The following is a 15,861-nucleotide window of genomic DNA, read 5'->3' on the forward strand; positions in this document are numbered from 1 at the left end:
TGTTTTTTACAGCAAATTTTGGAAAGAATAAAGAAACTGTGTATGAATGTAACTGATGGCGCAATAAGATGAGCTTTTGATGTTCAAACCATTTTCCACAAACCTAGGTGGTATAGTTGTTGTCGTCAAGGCGGTTGCTTGCAGATGCCTGTGTGTCGTTAAGTTGTTTTTTTCGAGTTCAAGCCACATTATATTATCTCTCTATCATTTACCGTTTGTCCCAAATTAGGAAGCTATGGCCGAAGAAGAACCTGTGGCCGTAGAGGAGCCCCAGCCCGAAAATACGTACATGATTAGACCAAATTTTCTCAGCAAGTAAGTAGCGCTATGTATCGTCAACCAGTTTCTGGATTGATCGACCGACGACTGTTCGCAACTTCATGTCTGTGTCCTAAATCACGAGTAACAAGATTGATGTGATACAGTATCTTATCAAATTAACTAAAGTTTCAAATGTCGATACTTTTACCAAATGTTCACTTGTACTTTGTGCTGTCATTTTATGATCATATTAGATGACGAGAGCTAGAACATGTAGAATCTGAGACGCACATACCTGTATATATTAGTAAATTAGCTCTGCGTGGCAGGGCTGTGTGTTAAGGTAAAGGGCGACGAATTCGGACGCGCAAGCGCTTTAGAACGTTTCTGCGCAGATTTAACTCCAGCCTGCCGCAAATGGGTTATTTTGTAGCGCATGTATTTAACATCACCTGTCATTGTTGAAATTGCGCTTTTACCTAATTTTTTGACCCAGTCTCTTAGAAATACATGTGACCTATAACCTTGTCATATTTTGACCCCCTAGGAAGCTGGTTTTTATTCAATATTAGCAAAAAATTAACATTTCTCTCCCATTTACATGGCGCATATTACCCATTCACCTGGAGATATTGTAAAAAGTAGCGTGGTGACACCCTTTTATTAAAAGTGTAAACTAAATGGTATTATATCAGGATTTTATTCGCCAAGTTTGGTCAAAATGACACCACTCAAAGCGACAGGAAGAAAGTTCGAAAATTATGTAGTGATATAATTTCGATATCGTCATTTTGTAATCGATACTTATGTTAAAATTTCATTACAAACATCATGAAAACTGTACATTCGATAGATATGGATCTTAAGTCTTGGTATTTATTAAAATTAACTCATTTGCTAAGCGTTTTATAATTGCTTTCTTTAGTTTAAGTGAATTATATCATTTTTATTTATTTCTAACGACGCCATTTTAACGTCCGTTTCCATGGAAACGAGCGTGGTGACCCCCATTTTTTATTTCATTTTGGCACTTGCACAACCTCCAAGAATATTTGTGCAAAGTTTCAAAAAAATGACACCGCAACCTAATTTTGACGTAATTCGTAGTACTTCACCTTAACCGCGTTATACGGCCGTGTAACGCCGGTAACACACAGCCCTGCCACGCAGAGCTACTGTATATATATATATATATATATATATATATATATATATATATATATATATATATATATATATATATATATATATATATATATATAGATAGATAGATAGATAGATAGATAGATAGATAGATAGATAGATAGATAGATAGATAGATAGATAGATAGATAGATAGATATAGATATAGATAGATATAGATATATATAGAGATAGATAGATAGATAGATAGATAGATAGATTATATACACAGTGAAACCTGTACTTACAGACACCTCTCTAAACAGGACACCTCTTTATTGAGGACAAATTTATCAAACCACAAGTTACACTTTGAATAGAATTCCACTTGTCTACTGTCTATTAAGGACACCTTTACATTCAGAACACTATTTTCATTCCTGATGGTGTTCTTAATAGACAGGTTTCACTGTATCTACACATCTATATCACCCATCTATCCATTGTTACCTCCATGACCCCTCTCTCTCTCTCTCTCTCTCTCCCTCTCTCTCTCTCTCTCTCTCTCTCTCTCTCATATGTATTGGTATTAGCTACAATATTTGCAGCCCTTTAGGCCCATTTATGATCACAACCAGCTAATGCCATGGTAGAAAAGAAAAGAGTAGAAAAGTAGTAATAGAGAGTAGCCATTCCTATGCATGTCTGTTATATAATATCACCCAGTAAAAATGAGAGCTCCATGGTTAAGGTCATTCCAGTTCAAACTTTGCTTTAGCCGGTCCTTTGTGACCTCCTGCCTTTTCTTCTACCAGTAATAGCAGATTATATCATAATTTTCCATTACATTTTGACAGGTTTCGTCCAGCTACAGTGAAGGAAACCATTCATATAGTCCTCAATGACATGCTGAGTGAAAAGACATACGACGCAGAAGAAACTACAAACTGGTGCAAAACAATTGCAGACGAAATCAAGACTAAACTGAAAGGTGAGTCTCCCATGTGTTTGTCTCAAAATAGTTTCCTTTTAAGTCACTGTCAAGGGTCAAAGTCATCAACAGTCATCAGACTTCAGTACTTATATCATACTCATCTCAAGTGACTTTCATCACAACAGCACTGAAATGATGTCCAGGCAAAACACAATGGAATGCTTCTTTAATTTCAAGAAAATGAAAGTCAGCTCAAGTACATGTTGTAACTTTTAATGCCATCTCTTACTCTCAGTGAAAAGATGGCTAAATAAACATGCCTTGAATAATATAGGTCATTCACAAAACTGGAATTTATGCCAGAGTACACCGTGTAGTGGAGGTATTGTCCAAGATACTGGTAAATAGCACTGAGGACAGTACCTCCCTATTTTGTGAATAACCTTAGTATTATGCACTATTTAACTTCAACTTTACACGAACAGTCGAATGAACAGTGTTCAGAATGCGCTGTCATAAACTGCATTGCATGCACACTGGGAATATGGCCAGCAAATCTGCTAAGCATAGAGAATGACAATTCAATGTGTGCAGTGTGGTACATTTGAAGAAATTGTAGTTCAGGAGGATTATTTCACTTAAATTCAAAGGGTTTGGACTGGTCATCATTCACTGCTTGACTTGGTGATGGTTAGATAATATTTTTGGGAAAAATTTGTGAATCTTGCTTTTTCCCAGTGTTTCAGTAAAACGGTGAGGTCAAAGGTCCAACAGCATCCTATAACACTCAACGTTATTGGACTTGTCAAAATTATTTTACTCTGCATCCACTAATATAGTGTGTACATTGAAATGCTATAGGTTATAGTCATAGGTATAATTTAAAAACCTCTTGAAAACTTACAAAAAGTCAAGTGGTGTACATCCATATTGTTTATTATAATACACATACTCACACAGGAAGACCTACAAAAATATCCCTATGACTGTAGTGTTAAATCAGACATGTTCAGCCAGTGATATACCATAGTTTCTGTGAAAATAGTCTAACTGTCAATATATCGAGGGGCATTATCACACTTTTGTCAGATTTTTGTATAATTGATAATGCTCCATTTTATTTTTCAGATCATGGTTTTGATAGGTATAAATACATTGTACAAGTCGTCATAGGTGAACAGAGGGGAGAAGGAGTCAAGTACGTATACAACCATTTTTGTTCAAAATTGTTACATTGTTTTTCACAGCTATATCATCAACTGTAATAGCTGTAGTGATAGCATAGAATAATTAAAGATGTAAAAAACAAATAGAGTTCTCCACAATAACAATACATGGTTGACATATTTTCTCGTGAAAATGTATCCTTTTGTGGGACTATATTTAATAGATGAATAGACTCTAAGACTTCTAGAAAAATGGAGGGTTGGCCCACCCTTAAAATTCCCTTGCGGAGAACTCAGATACCCGCATATTAGAAGAGTATAGTCTCAATCATCTCTATTAAAAGAATTCGCAATGATTGTCATAGGAAACATTTTGCCAAATAATTGATATACTTAATTTATTCATTCAGTGTAGCTAAAATGTGTGAAAATGTACATAAATATTTGCAACAGTCTTGTTTTTATCCAATGAACAGATTTATGGTACATCAATTCTGCAAGTTGAATCAACGAATCATGTCTCAATTCTTCTCTACCAATTTTATTCACATTTACTTCATCCATTTCTAAGTTAAAGGGACCAGACGTCAAATCTTGGGCATTGCAAGCTTATTAGCAACTATCTTGGTCATATAACTTATATGAGTTTATGTAAATACACCAAAATTATCTCCCTGAGAAGCCAAACAAAGTATTGAGAAATCATCATTTTGAAAACTAGCAAGCTTGTCAGTTCAAATTACTGAAGGTTTTGTGGGTCAACAACTGTTACCCAGATATTACCCCACATACAATTGGATGTAGCCGCGCTCTAAATTTGCAATTGCTCCACTACATTGTAGAATGCCTGTTTGATTTTTTATATGTCCATTAACTTTCAGGATGGCCTGTCGGTGTTTCTGGGATTCAGACACAGATAATTATGCACAAGATATATTTATGAATGTAAGTATCGTTATCATAGTTGAAATGAGCTATGCTCTTCAATTTTCTGTGCAATAATTTCCAACATTTCAATCAGAAACTGTTGGGAGGTCAAATGTGTTCCCCCCCCCCATTCTCTCAATGTATAGATCCAGCATGTCGTCTGAAACAATAGTTGTACCAAAGTTCAGTGGTACATGTACTGTGGTCAATGAAAGTTTACATTTTTTTGACTGACAATGTTAACAATCAAGACCAGTAGACAGTGTGAAGGGTTCTGACCCATGATAATATACAGTCTGTCAAAAATACTGCCTTTGGAAGATTGATCTCACTGGATCTTTTTTCATAAAATGAATCAGTGCCATCATGATAATAAAATAAGCTCTGCAAAAGCATATCTTTTCTCAAACATGCTTTTTCCTTTATGGTAGTGCAATGTAGGCGCTTTGAAATATAAAGATCTAAACTTTTCCCCATACTTTCTGTAAGAGAATTTAAACAATTCCTTTTCGAAATCAAAAATAAAAATAAGGGATCACTGTGCAAATTTGGTATACTAGGGCCACAATGCACAATATTTCCCAACACTTGAAATTCAAAATGGCAACCATCCCTGTGTTAACTCTATGGGGAAAAATTAAATGTTCGATTGTTACAAAATTAGCGAGTGATAATTTAATTTACTCCATGACCTTCAAAATGCACTTTCTTCAATCCACTATTAAATATACACTTGGTATGGAAAAAATTCTCGAGTCAAAGAGAACACTCTTAAACTCATGACCCTCAAATTGCATTGCACAGTGCCGGTATCATAATTCGATTCACATTTTTCTTTTTGTTTACAGGATTCATTATTTTGTGTAGCCGCTGCATTTGGGGTGTTTTATTACTGATCACAGGGCTTCAGATTTGTATACAACTAAAACCAGCTGATGAGCAACATGAGGATTACTGGAGGATTTTAGCCTGTCGACGGGAAAGTAGCGTTCTGTAGATGAAAATGACTGCCCTCTACAGTTGAAAAACAGTAAAACTTTGAATGCTGCTCAGAGTATTATGCTGACAAAATTGATTTATCGGTGACTTCAGCTTGAAAGGATAAACGTCCTTGTGTTGCCTTTGAACTGGTTTTGTAAACGCAATGTGTACATCTCCAGATGAGTTTCATGTTGGAAATTCCCAGAAGTCCATACATAGTGCGCCTGATGAAACTTCTGTGTTAAAAAATATACCTTATATCTAGACAGATCTGTCAGCAGAACAAATATACAGAGCATCTTCAAGCAATGGATCTTCCAGTTTACCTTATATCTTACTTTCAACAAAAAGAAATCTTTCAATGTGTTCATGTAGATGTAGATTACTATTTATGGCAGAAAAATTTCAAGTGTACTATGACAAAGTCCATCCCTAAAAATCCTGTTGTTCTACAAGTTTTCAGGATAAAAAACTTAAAGTGCTAGTACTTTCAATATTCATGCAAATGCATTAAAAATAGGCTCACTACCCCTTGCTGTCAATGCTCAATTTGGAATATTTTCATCATCATGTTCGGTTTCAGCAATCGAACTAACGGCACCCAATACTTGAATTTTATCTCTTCTGAAGACCATATGTACAATTGTACAGAGACATTTTGCAAATATTCTCCAAAGCTTTTGATTGTTTCAGTACCCTGCAATATTGAGGGTTTTCTACACTGAATGACTAGATTTGGCAATGCTGTAAATATTCACAGTTGTTGTTGTTGTTTTTTGGGTTTTTTTTTTGGGGGGGAGGGGGTACTTCTTTTTTATGCTGAAGTTTTTACAAGTGAAAATTCAAACTTAGTCAAACAATATACACTCAAAGTATACAAAATGAAGTCAAAGTTGTAAAAAGATACAGACAGTGTTTATTTCCAATGTTTATTATACAGTTCAAGTACTTGGTAACATTTCAAGTGCTTTTCTTTAGTCAATGATACATTGTGAACATTGCATATGAATTATATACCTTTGATGTATTTAAAGATAAGAAATCTTTCAATATGAATAAAAAGCTGAATAAATACGTGTTTCTGGCAGTGTATGTACTTTGTGGCAATGAGAGAACATGAACAGTAATATGATTAAGGCAGTAGCACTAATTTGTAAATTGTCAAACTTCAATCTAAAAAATGATTTTTCACTCAGCAAAGCATGAATGAACATAAGACTTTGGTATGGAAACATTTCTTGTCAAAAAAAAAATGTTTTGTACTGTTTACTGTACAACCATCTGAGTCCTGGCACTATTAGAAAAGACATTTACTAAGTATTAACTTTGCTTATAGTGACCGCATATGGTCAGAAAATGTTCACACAGGGATACGAATACCAGCAGATTCTTGATTCTAGTGATAATCCCTGTCACTGGTTGGTCCAGCCTGAACAGATTCTGACCAGAGTTACTGCTATATCATCAACACAACTAGTGAAACACTTATCAATCATCTGTGACGCCCATGATCTGCTAGACTTGTCTTGAGATTGTCGTAGAAAATCAGGCATGCCTGGCCATTGTCATGACAATGAACTTGAATTACGCACTAATGAAAAGTCAAAGAGCAGGGGGGAAATGGCCCAAAAAAGGAACAGCCATAGCACATCAAACACAGGTAATTATTAGATAACCATTAAAATTGAATATTCAGAAGGGTAGTAACTATATAGACATGAAATTTTGTAAAAATAAGAAAGCATACCAGCAAATTTTATTTACAAGATTAAAAAGTATAAGGCTTTTTTTGTGAAACTGTACACTGCAACCCTTTACTTCCCATACATTCATTGATGAGTGTGATTTTTCTCCAAAATGGGTTTCCATCTGAAATTTTTAATTTTTCAATCACCTTATTGTATACCAACCCTTCCCAGAGAAATCTGGTATTCATCCCAAGCAGTGTTATCACTGGCTGAATTTGCATAAAATAAGACTTTTGTGATTAAACTTTTTTTCTCAGGAAAAATCTTAAACTATCAACATGTAAATGTCCATTCTGTGTCAAGATATAATGAGGTCACCTTGTGAATGACCTTTATCCATGCCTTTTGCATGTCAAATTATCTTGAACACATTACTTTCATAGTCACATGACCATTTCTTGTTTCAGTTTCACTCGTTTGGACATCTGCTTCATGGTTTCTTCATTGCTGTCACTGTTGTCATCCTGCAAAGATAATACGGAACGTTCTGGTTTTTATCCGCTGATCAAAAACTGGCATGGGGTTGTGAGTGCCTGACTTGAATTCTGAACACTTGCCTTGTCATAAAACCATTTCAGTTCATGTTCACAATAAAAATGCAACAATTAATATTAATTACACTGTTCTGATGCAAAAACCACAGCCAGTAATTGGTCTTCACTCCCCTATTGTCTTCGTACAAACGGAGGTTGGGTACTGGCATGTGGTGCAAGTGCGCCCTCTACGGCTGGTATAAAAATCGATGGCTCAGAGAAAGAAACTGGAAGGCCACAGCATATTGCCTTAGGCGATGGTTGTCTGTGGCTAACGGTTTTCTTTACTTTATAATGAAATACTTTGTTTTTCCCAAACAACTTTATCTTCTCCACATACAGTATCATCAAAAACCTGCTTTTCATTAATACTCATACAGAAACTTGGCCCAGATACATGTGCATGAAACATGGGTGTGGAATATCACTTTCTTTTCAGTTACAACACAGAATAAATAAATTGCTTAACAGGCTCACAAACTTGAGCAGTGTAGGTGAATTTGGAACCTAAAAAGCTCATATATTGGACAGAAGTAATTTTCTTTCTACATGTTCAGAAAACAAGTCATTGACAATGACACTGTCCCCACTTGTTAATGGGTACTTTAACCCTTTTCCTGCCAGACAGTATCATTTCCCCATCAGCCAAGTCAGTAAAAAGTGGTATTGAGCCAAAACATGACATATTTTCACCCACTTGGTTTGGTATTTTATAGCATCTTTAGTCCAAAAAAATCAAGTTTACAGTATTTATGTTTTCAACAGCCTTCAAATGTACAGTATTATGTTAAAATACACCATATGGAATATGTTGTGTTTCATTAATTTTAACCATCTTGACCTAGTGGTGAAATATGGTCTTGGCAGCAAAAAGGGTTAATTACAATTTTAAGTCCTCTGAGAGGAAAGAGTCCTCTTCATTAATTAGGTCTGTGTTTAAAGCAATGTGAGCTTAACATCTGTACCAAGTTTCATGAAATTTGATGCAGTATTTCTTGACATATCAGACTAATTACAAAAATTCAATAATTGACTTGATACTGCTACATGCCGTTAACAAAACTGATTTGCATATGTATGACATAGGTCAATGTCCCTGTGCCAACTTTGAATGATACTGGTGGAAATATGTCTGAGTTATACCTCTGTACATGACAAAATCGTAACAAAATGGCAACCAGGCAGCCATTATATTGCATTTGACTGTGAAACCAATAGACATGCATATTTATGACATGATAGGTCAATGTCCTTGTACAAACTTTGAATAAAATCAGTTGAGATGCCTGAGCTATTGCTCCATACATGAAAAAAATCGTAACAAAATGGCCGCATGGCGACCATATTGGATCATATCACAAAACAAATCAATGTAGATATGCATGACATAGGTCAATGTCCTTGTACCAAGTTTGAATAAAATCGGTTGAGACATGCCTGAGTTATGGCTCCGTACATGAAAAACTCGTAACAAAATGGCCGCACGGCGGCCATATTGGATTGTATCACAAAAACAAATCGACCTGCATATGTATGACATATGAAGTAATCCTTGTACCAAGTTTAAATGAAATCTTTCCAGGCATCTCTGAGATATCTGCATGAACGGACGGAGGCACGGACGCACGCACACATGGACGCACGCACGGACATGACCACACCTATAAGTCCCCCCGGACGGTGTCCGCGGGGACTAACAACCAACCCTGAACATTCAGAGAGTCAAACGTAGAGGTTGGTGAGTTTGAAAAAATTGAAGGAATTGAGCTTTTCATGCAACATTCAACCTTTTAATGTGGTTTCTAAGCATGAAGACAACGATCAATAGTAGTAATTGTTTATTATTGTGACTTGCAACTCTATGAGTTGCCTAGCCCAATGGGCTTACATAAGTCACCACTCAATTAACCTTTATCAATATATATGATATTGCTGAGAATTTCAGTTCTAACTTAAAATTCATTTGTTAACAACAGCGGTCACTTTCCACAAGGAAGCTGACTACAAAAACTAAACTGGAGATTTGAATATACAAATTGAACTTGAAATGTACATGATGCAAAAGGAAACATTGAAAATAATTGAAAACAACTTACACTTGATGTCTGAGCCTAACACGAAAGGCAAATTTCCAATATGTGGCAGAAAATGACTAACTTTCCAGATATCAAAAGACAGAACACAACAGAGGGAAAATATATGGCAACTTCAGAATATAAATAAATTCAAAACTCACCGGGGCATCACTGTGAAAATGATTTGACATGATTTTTTTAACGTTGTCTTGAATTTGTTTGACCCGGCTGATGTTAAACACCATGGCTTCCTTCAAGTCCGTGACTGGAACAAAATAGCAATTTGAACATGAAGATGTATATTGTGTTACAGAACTTTAATGGTAAGAAAAGGCTGCTCAAATGTACGTCAGTTTACTGAGAGAACATTGTAAGACTACAGGCACATCTGTAATGTAACCTTTTGTCAGCATATTCGTTCTTTCCATATACATACATGTAAGACAGCAAGAAGTAACTGAACAACTGTGCAATATTTTTTTTTGTTATTTATTTATCAATTTATTTACTTGCTATTTGGTCACACTAGTACAATAAGGTCATATCTGTAAATTTCCATATCTGACATATGTACATGTACTTCATTTTGTGATAACAGCTCTCTCATAATGATAATACAGAACATGTACCGATAAATATTCAATAATGGTCTTCAGGTCGGGTTATCGGAACAGCAAAATTTTTTTTCTTTGGCCTGAAGAACAGTAAAACAAACCAACCTCCAGCATCTTTTTGTGCTTTGTCCAAATCATCCAGCATGGAGCTGAGCTGGTCCAGTTTACCCTGCACTTGTTCCATGTTCTTTGTGTTTTCTACCATCCATTTGTTCATGTACTTGGTGTTCCTGATCTTCTGCCTCAATTCCGTCAGCTCTTGGTCCAGTTTGTCTTCATCATCCTCTGTGTAGGCATGGTCCAGTTGAACCTGTACAGAAATGCACAGAGGTGGGGGATAAAAGCAAGGACAGTGAACAAGGCATATCAGAAAATGAATCACTTACTGTCTCACAAAGATAACATCTTGATATGTGGTACTGATTTGATTTGCAGCCTATTACCGAGTAGACTTAAAGATTCGTCACTTGAGGGCGCTCTCTATGCCCACAGAGGGAGCTGTTCAGTGTACATTGACTTTACAATTTATTCATTCCCATCTACATGTATCTGTATTTACTCTCTTGCTGTGAACAGATCTTGTGAAAAATTTAAAATTGCAATATTTCAAATTCACTTAAAAGGTAACATCATATAACCTCAATCTCATCAAGATGAAAAGAAACAAACAAATTAACGGTTATTGCTTGATTTGCTCTGGACCAAGTTAAAATGCTTTCCTATTAACCTGTCTTTCCTTCCTCAGCTGAACACAGATACATGCGGACAGTGGTTCGAAATGTACATCTACTGACGATGAAAATTACAAAAGTTAATCCTCTTTAGTACCAGGCTCCATAGACAAACAACAGAAATAAATACCACTTGGAAGAAAGAGGATTAAACATGACAATAGTTTTATGTGGATTACCTTATCCTCAGGAAGTATGACATGGCTGGGAATGTGGAAAATATTACTGATCATGTAGCCTTCTAGTTTATCAAAACTTTTGTCGATTTCTCCTTTCATTTTTGCAAATATTTTCTGCGAACCCTGTTGGGATACAAAAATTAGTGTAAAAAATTTAGTAGTGTGCTCCACAGTGTGTAAAAAACAATAGGAAGGCCATCTGAAGCTCAGTTTCGCGATGTAGTCATTGCTTTGATTGAGATTGTGTGAAATCTCCGATAGCAAGTATGTATGTGAGAATTCTTCATGAACTGTACAGCGTGTGGAAGGGTCGTAGATGGAAAAAATTCCAACAACTTAGCTTACATGTACTTTATGAACTACTATTTTTTAAGGGTGGGGATCTATCTGAGAAGTTTTGACTTTGAAGTCTTCACCGTATGTGACTAGGTCTCATAAGTTGCAAGTTCCAAATCTGATCGAGAATTTACTGGATGACCAAGCATAATTTGCATATTCTTTGTTTTGAAAATATATTCTTTTCATAGTTATTAACATATGAATGTGAATGAATATGAATTGTTGAGAGTGGGACTGGGAGAAGGAAATGTTCTCTCACCTGGCGGACTTGTTCCGGTGGAATCTTACTCTCAGCAGATTCTAACTTGTACTGGAAAGAAAGCAAATATCGTCATTATAAAGCAATCTGACTACTCACGATGGGGAAAGGGGCATACCAGTACATACAAGCTGGCAGGTACACTTGGTTGAATGCAATTAAATCGGAATCTTCATGGAAATTGTGATGGAACAAGCATTTGAAATTCTAAGTTACAGTCATTACCATATCTGTGTAGACACTGCAGGCAAAAATTTTCACAAAACGAGACTATGAATTTTTCATTTCCTGAAAGATTTCAAAACAAGTCTACCAAACTCTTCTCAAGATATATTTAGATACTGTATTCATCTAATTATATATAATCCTCCTAGTTTGGTGGCAAAAGCACTGAGGTCATTCAATGGGGAGGGGTTTACAATGTATAATCCAGGAACAGTTTCTGCCAATATTCTCATTTATGGTAATTATGCTCACAAGCACCACTTGCACTAAGAATGACTGTGGAAAATATATTTATATCAAATAGAAAGTTTGGAAGACAAAAAAATATACTGACAAGATTTGATTAAATAAATATTCTCTTGGTTTCACGAACTGGAATGATGATGCAAGTAAAATGACAGACAACCATAGCCGAAACAAAATTTAAAAATTGAGAGGTGATTTGCCAGCCTTACTGACGTGCCAATACTTTGAAAATATCTGTTCAAGCATGGTTACTGTTACTGTGTTAGAAAGAGTGACTGTGGTTCTGGAGATGTGTTTTGCTTTAATTGGACACATACCTCTTGAATAATGTATTTCTCGACTACATTCAATGAGTCGTACAGATACTCAATCAGTGTATTGTAAACTGCAAGGAAATGAGATCAAGAAGGCAATGTAACTGTGAGATGCAAAAAATTATCAAAAGTGAAGACTTGACCAACTATAGCCTCGATATTGTTAGTGCCTAAGCCAACATTTCCACACTTATGGTTCAATAAGACACCTCATGTACACAACTCACAAATAAAAATGCAAATAAGTTGTGCAATTTTAACCTTTAATCTGTACTCCAATTTTTAAATTACTGTCAGGCAAAATCAAAAGTTTGGTGTAGGTTAGTTCCAGTTTTCCCTATATGAAATAGAATATTAAATTTGATACAAATTGGTCTATATATTATGAACTCATTAAAGGGTTCTTTTTGTGAAGTGAAGAAAATAAAGGCCCATTCAGGGACTGAATTGAATTATTATAATAAAAATAATATGTGTATCTTTTGATAAAAAGAGCAAATTATTCTTCTGTGTATGAGAAATGTCTCAAAATGTAATTTATGAGTGCAGGAAAGGTAAATGGTTGACGTTCAGTCGCAAAAATCAGATCATTGGAAGTTGTAGTGCCCTTTACTTCAGTTTTAAAATTAAGTCTATGTATATTTGTTTTATTTCTTCACTCTTCTGTAGTGTAAGCCGTCATATTCCCTGTCAAGGCTCTATCCCCTCCCTGAACCCGAAGAAATTGATAATGGAAAGTTTCTGAAAGTGAACTTGGGCATCACCTTGAACAATAAAGAAAAAACTCCTTAAAATACATGATGAGATGATGACCTTTTGGAACAAGTTTATCAAACGAATGTTCTCTATTGATGCCTCATATCAGTTGACTTGCATACTAAAATAATGCTCATTTTTACACTTTGCATAAATTAGCATATATATAGGAAACTGAAAGCTGCCCGTGTACTTTAATGCATTATAATGATTGCAAAGTGTATATTGTTGGATATGACACAAATATGAATCATTCCTAAAGTAATTTCCAGGACAGTTCTGTTGGCAGTTAGCATCTTAAAATACACGATAATATCTCAAAACGAAAATTTTTTAAAAAATAACCTCCTTTCTGGTGCAACTTTGGATATACTCACTCCCATCGACAAAACTTTGTGGTGTAAAACCAAAAAACTGTGCTTCATATTCAGGTACATCAGCACTTAATTCTTTCATGAAGTCAACATCGGCTGATTTTGCTTCCTCCTGGCTCCCTGTTGATTGTGTTTTGCTTTCTTCGACAGCTTCAGTTGTCATGGTAACTATAGTATCAAGCATATATGATCAGTCCTCCACACAATTACACAGCATGTGCATGTTCAATCATGAAAAAATGGAGTATAATATAATTTGTTTTTGTCGTAAAATTATAGATTTCTGTTAACCATTATCATCAATGAGCACTTGCTATACAGCTTTGTGTTCTTTTAGTCTTGTTTTAGTTTTTTTAACCCATCAACAAAAAAAGCAACACCAAACAAATATACACTTTGTGTCTTCCAACCGAAATAATAAGGTACACTGATTTGTGTTGCTTTGGAGGTTCCCAGACACTTCGAACCAAAACCACCTCATACCAAAATCTCTTTGCACAAGAAGTCATGTCGCCAAAAACCACTTTGCCTGAAGCTATCACCAACTGGTATAGATCAAAATGACCAACCGTTGCAATTGAAGTTTTCATCACCCACATGTATCTATTATCCAGATGTAAGGACTAAAGTCTTGAAAGTACACATTTTGAGAAAATGACATCATGCAATTCCTCAAATGGCACCTGAGTTGTAGCATTTTGTAGTTTGCGTTTTGCTTTTTTCTAGTCTAACTGTTTATGGTTTTCTACAAGAATAAATGGTTTGTGGTAGCTAAAATGTCCTGACACAATAATGCTTCCAAGTTGCTGGTAAAAAACAACACTCTGATACATCATGGAAGTGACATGGGACGAGGTAGTACTTGGAGCGAGGTGGTTTTGGTACGAAATGGTTTTGGGATGAAGTTGTGTGGGGCGACCTGGTTTGTTGTGAAGTGTCTGGACCCTGCTTTGGATTTATAGCCTTACCCCTCAATTAACAGTGTATTTCCTCAACAACACACAGCCAAGGGAGTGACAGGGCTACAGATCTGAACTAACTTTCTGTTCTGTGCTTTTCCGAAAACGACAGGCAAAGCTGCAATGCTTGCAAATTCCAGCAACCAAACAAACGACCTAAGGGCCACAACTATTGCAGCTACCTAAAAGTGGAAGGGTAAGTTTGCCAGTTATGGATCACAGCAAAAGACAGTTAGTTTCGTCCTAATAAGAGACGCTGCAAGTGTACAGTTCTTGAGTGCCATGGTCTGACCATGGAGATAGTAGTTCAGTTACCTCCATCCATGGTCTGACCCACAGGCGCGTTTAGTGCTCATGGTGTAGAGTAACACAGTCCATAAAGTAATTTTCTGCTTACAATTACATGCCACCGGCACCACATCATTAGCATCTCCACACGCCTGTGGTTAGCTACAGTACAGTAGCTCGAGGTTTTGCCTGGGTATTTGGGTCGGACGGCAAAACCGGCTGGTTTTGCCGTCCGACCCAAATACCCAGGCAAAACCTCGAGCTACTGTACTGCAGCAAGCCTGTGGTCTGACCATGGACCCAAGAGAAACGAGTTCTTTCTAAAGTGTCTATGGTCTGACCTTTGTTTCGATCAGGCACTATTTAGTAGAGTACAACCATAGACGGTGGAATTGAAATATCTATGGTTACTTCGGGGCCGAGGAAAGAAAGAATCGTATGGCACGAGTCAGCGGGCTTGTGACCTCGACCCTCGGACCAGTGATTGTTTACAAACTTTGGCTAATGCCGTTTTCAGCGATATTCCAGGCAACTGTTAATAAAATTCGTAAAATAGTTAACATAGCGAAGGAAACAAATACAAAAATACATGATACACGTTACCTGTTGTCTTATTTTTTAAATGTTTGATGTCCGTCTTCCAGTTTCGTATTTCCCTCCAAAGTGTAAACTGAGGTTACGGATTTGGATCGATTTTGACTAGAATTGGGTTTCGGATTGAACGGGGGGTATCCAAAGAGGTACCTAGATAAAGGTTTGGATTAGGCACGAATCGTCATAAGAAACTATTTCCATATAACCTTTGAAATAGATTCTTATTGCAATGAATT

General features: G+C 36.1%; 2 protein-coding genes across 3 annotated transcripts; one reads left to right on the top strand and one right to left on the bottom strand.

Annotated features, from left to right (window-relative positions):
• Positions 1-105: 105 nt before the first annotated feature.
• Positions 106-6,469, top strand: LOC139118764 (dynein light chain Tctex-type protein 2B-like). The gene is made up of 5 exons (XM_070682213.1): positions 106-315; positions 2,241-2,374; positions 3,446-3,515; positions 4,365-4,428; positions 5,259-6,469. Exons 1-5 carry the CDS (start codon positions 236-238, stop codon positions 5,304-5,306), a joined length of 396 nt encoding a protein of 131 aa, XP_070538314.1. The 5' UTR covers positions 106-235; the 3' UTR covers positions 5,307-6,469.
• On the bottom strand, positions 6,285-15,739 carry LOC139118763 (protein MIS12 homolog). Of its 2 annotated transcripts, none has more exons than XM_070682211.1 (8): positions 15,635-15,739; positions 13,788-13,952; positions 12,658-12,725; positions 11,870-11,920; positions 11,272-11,394; positions 10,467-10,671; positions 9,909-10,012; positions 6,285-7,603 (listed from the first exon to the last, which is right to left on the bottom strand). In XM_070682211.1, the coding sequence occupies exons 2-8, from the start codon at positions 13,945-13,947 to the stop codon at positions 7,523-7,525; spliced, it is 792 nt and encodes a 263-aa protein (XP_070538312.1). In that variant the 5' UTR covers positions 13,948-13,952; positions 15,635-15,739; the 3' UTR covers positions 6,285-7,522. The 2 variants fall into 2 exon arrangements, with proteins under 2 accessions (XP_070538312.1, XP_070538313.1); XM_070682212.1 differs by lacking the exon at positions 15,635-15,739 and adding an exon at positions 14,753-14,771.
• Between the last annotated feature and the right edge of the window lie 122 nt (positions 15,740-15,861).

Source organism: Ptychodera flava, chromosome 19 (assembly GCF_041260155.1).
Source record: "Ptychodera flava strain L36383 chromosome 19, AS_Pfla_20210202, whole genome shotgun sequence".
In the NCBI taxonomy this organism is placed as follows: domain Eukaryota; kingdom Metazoa; phylum Hemichordata; class Enteropneusta; family Ptychoderidae; genus Ptychodera; species Ptychodera flava.

Bases quoted from the DNA above. Each gene is read 5' to 3' on its own strand.
- LOC139118764 (XM_070682213.1), top strand. From the start codon at position 236: ATGGCCGAAGAAGAACCTGTGGCCGTAGAGGAGCCCCAGCCCGAAAAT. The intron at 316-2,240 runs GTAAGTAGCGCT...ACATTTTGACAG, and splicing joins AGACCAAATTTTCTCAGCAA to GTTTCGTCCAGCTACAGTGA. The intron at 3,516-4,364 runs GTACGTATACAA...ATTAACTTTCAG, and splicing joins CAGAGGGGAGAAGGAGTCAA to GATGGCCTGTCGGTGTTTCT.
- LOC139118763 (XM_070682211.1), bottom strand. From the start codon at position 13,947: ATGACAACTGAAGCTGTCGAAGAAAGCAAAACACAATCAACAGGGAGC. The intron at 10,672-11,271 runs GTAATCCACATA...ATTTCTGTACAG, and splicing joins TCATACTTCCTGAGGATAAG to GTTCAACTGGACCATGCCTA. The intron at 10,013-10,466 runs GTTGGTTTGTTT...ATTTTGTTCCAG, and splicing joins AGCACAAAAAGATGCTGGAG to TCACGGACTTGAAGGAAGCC.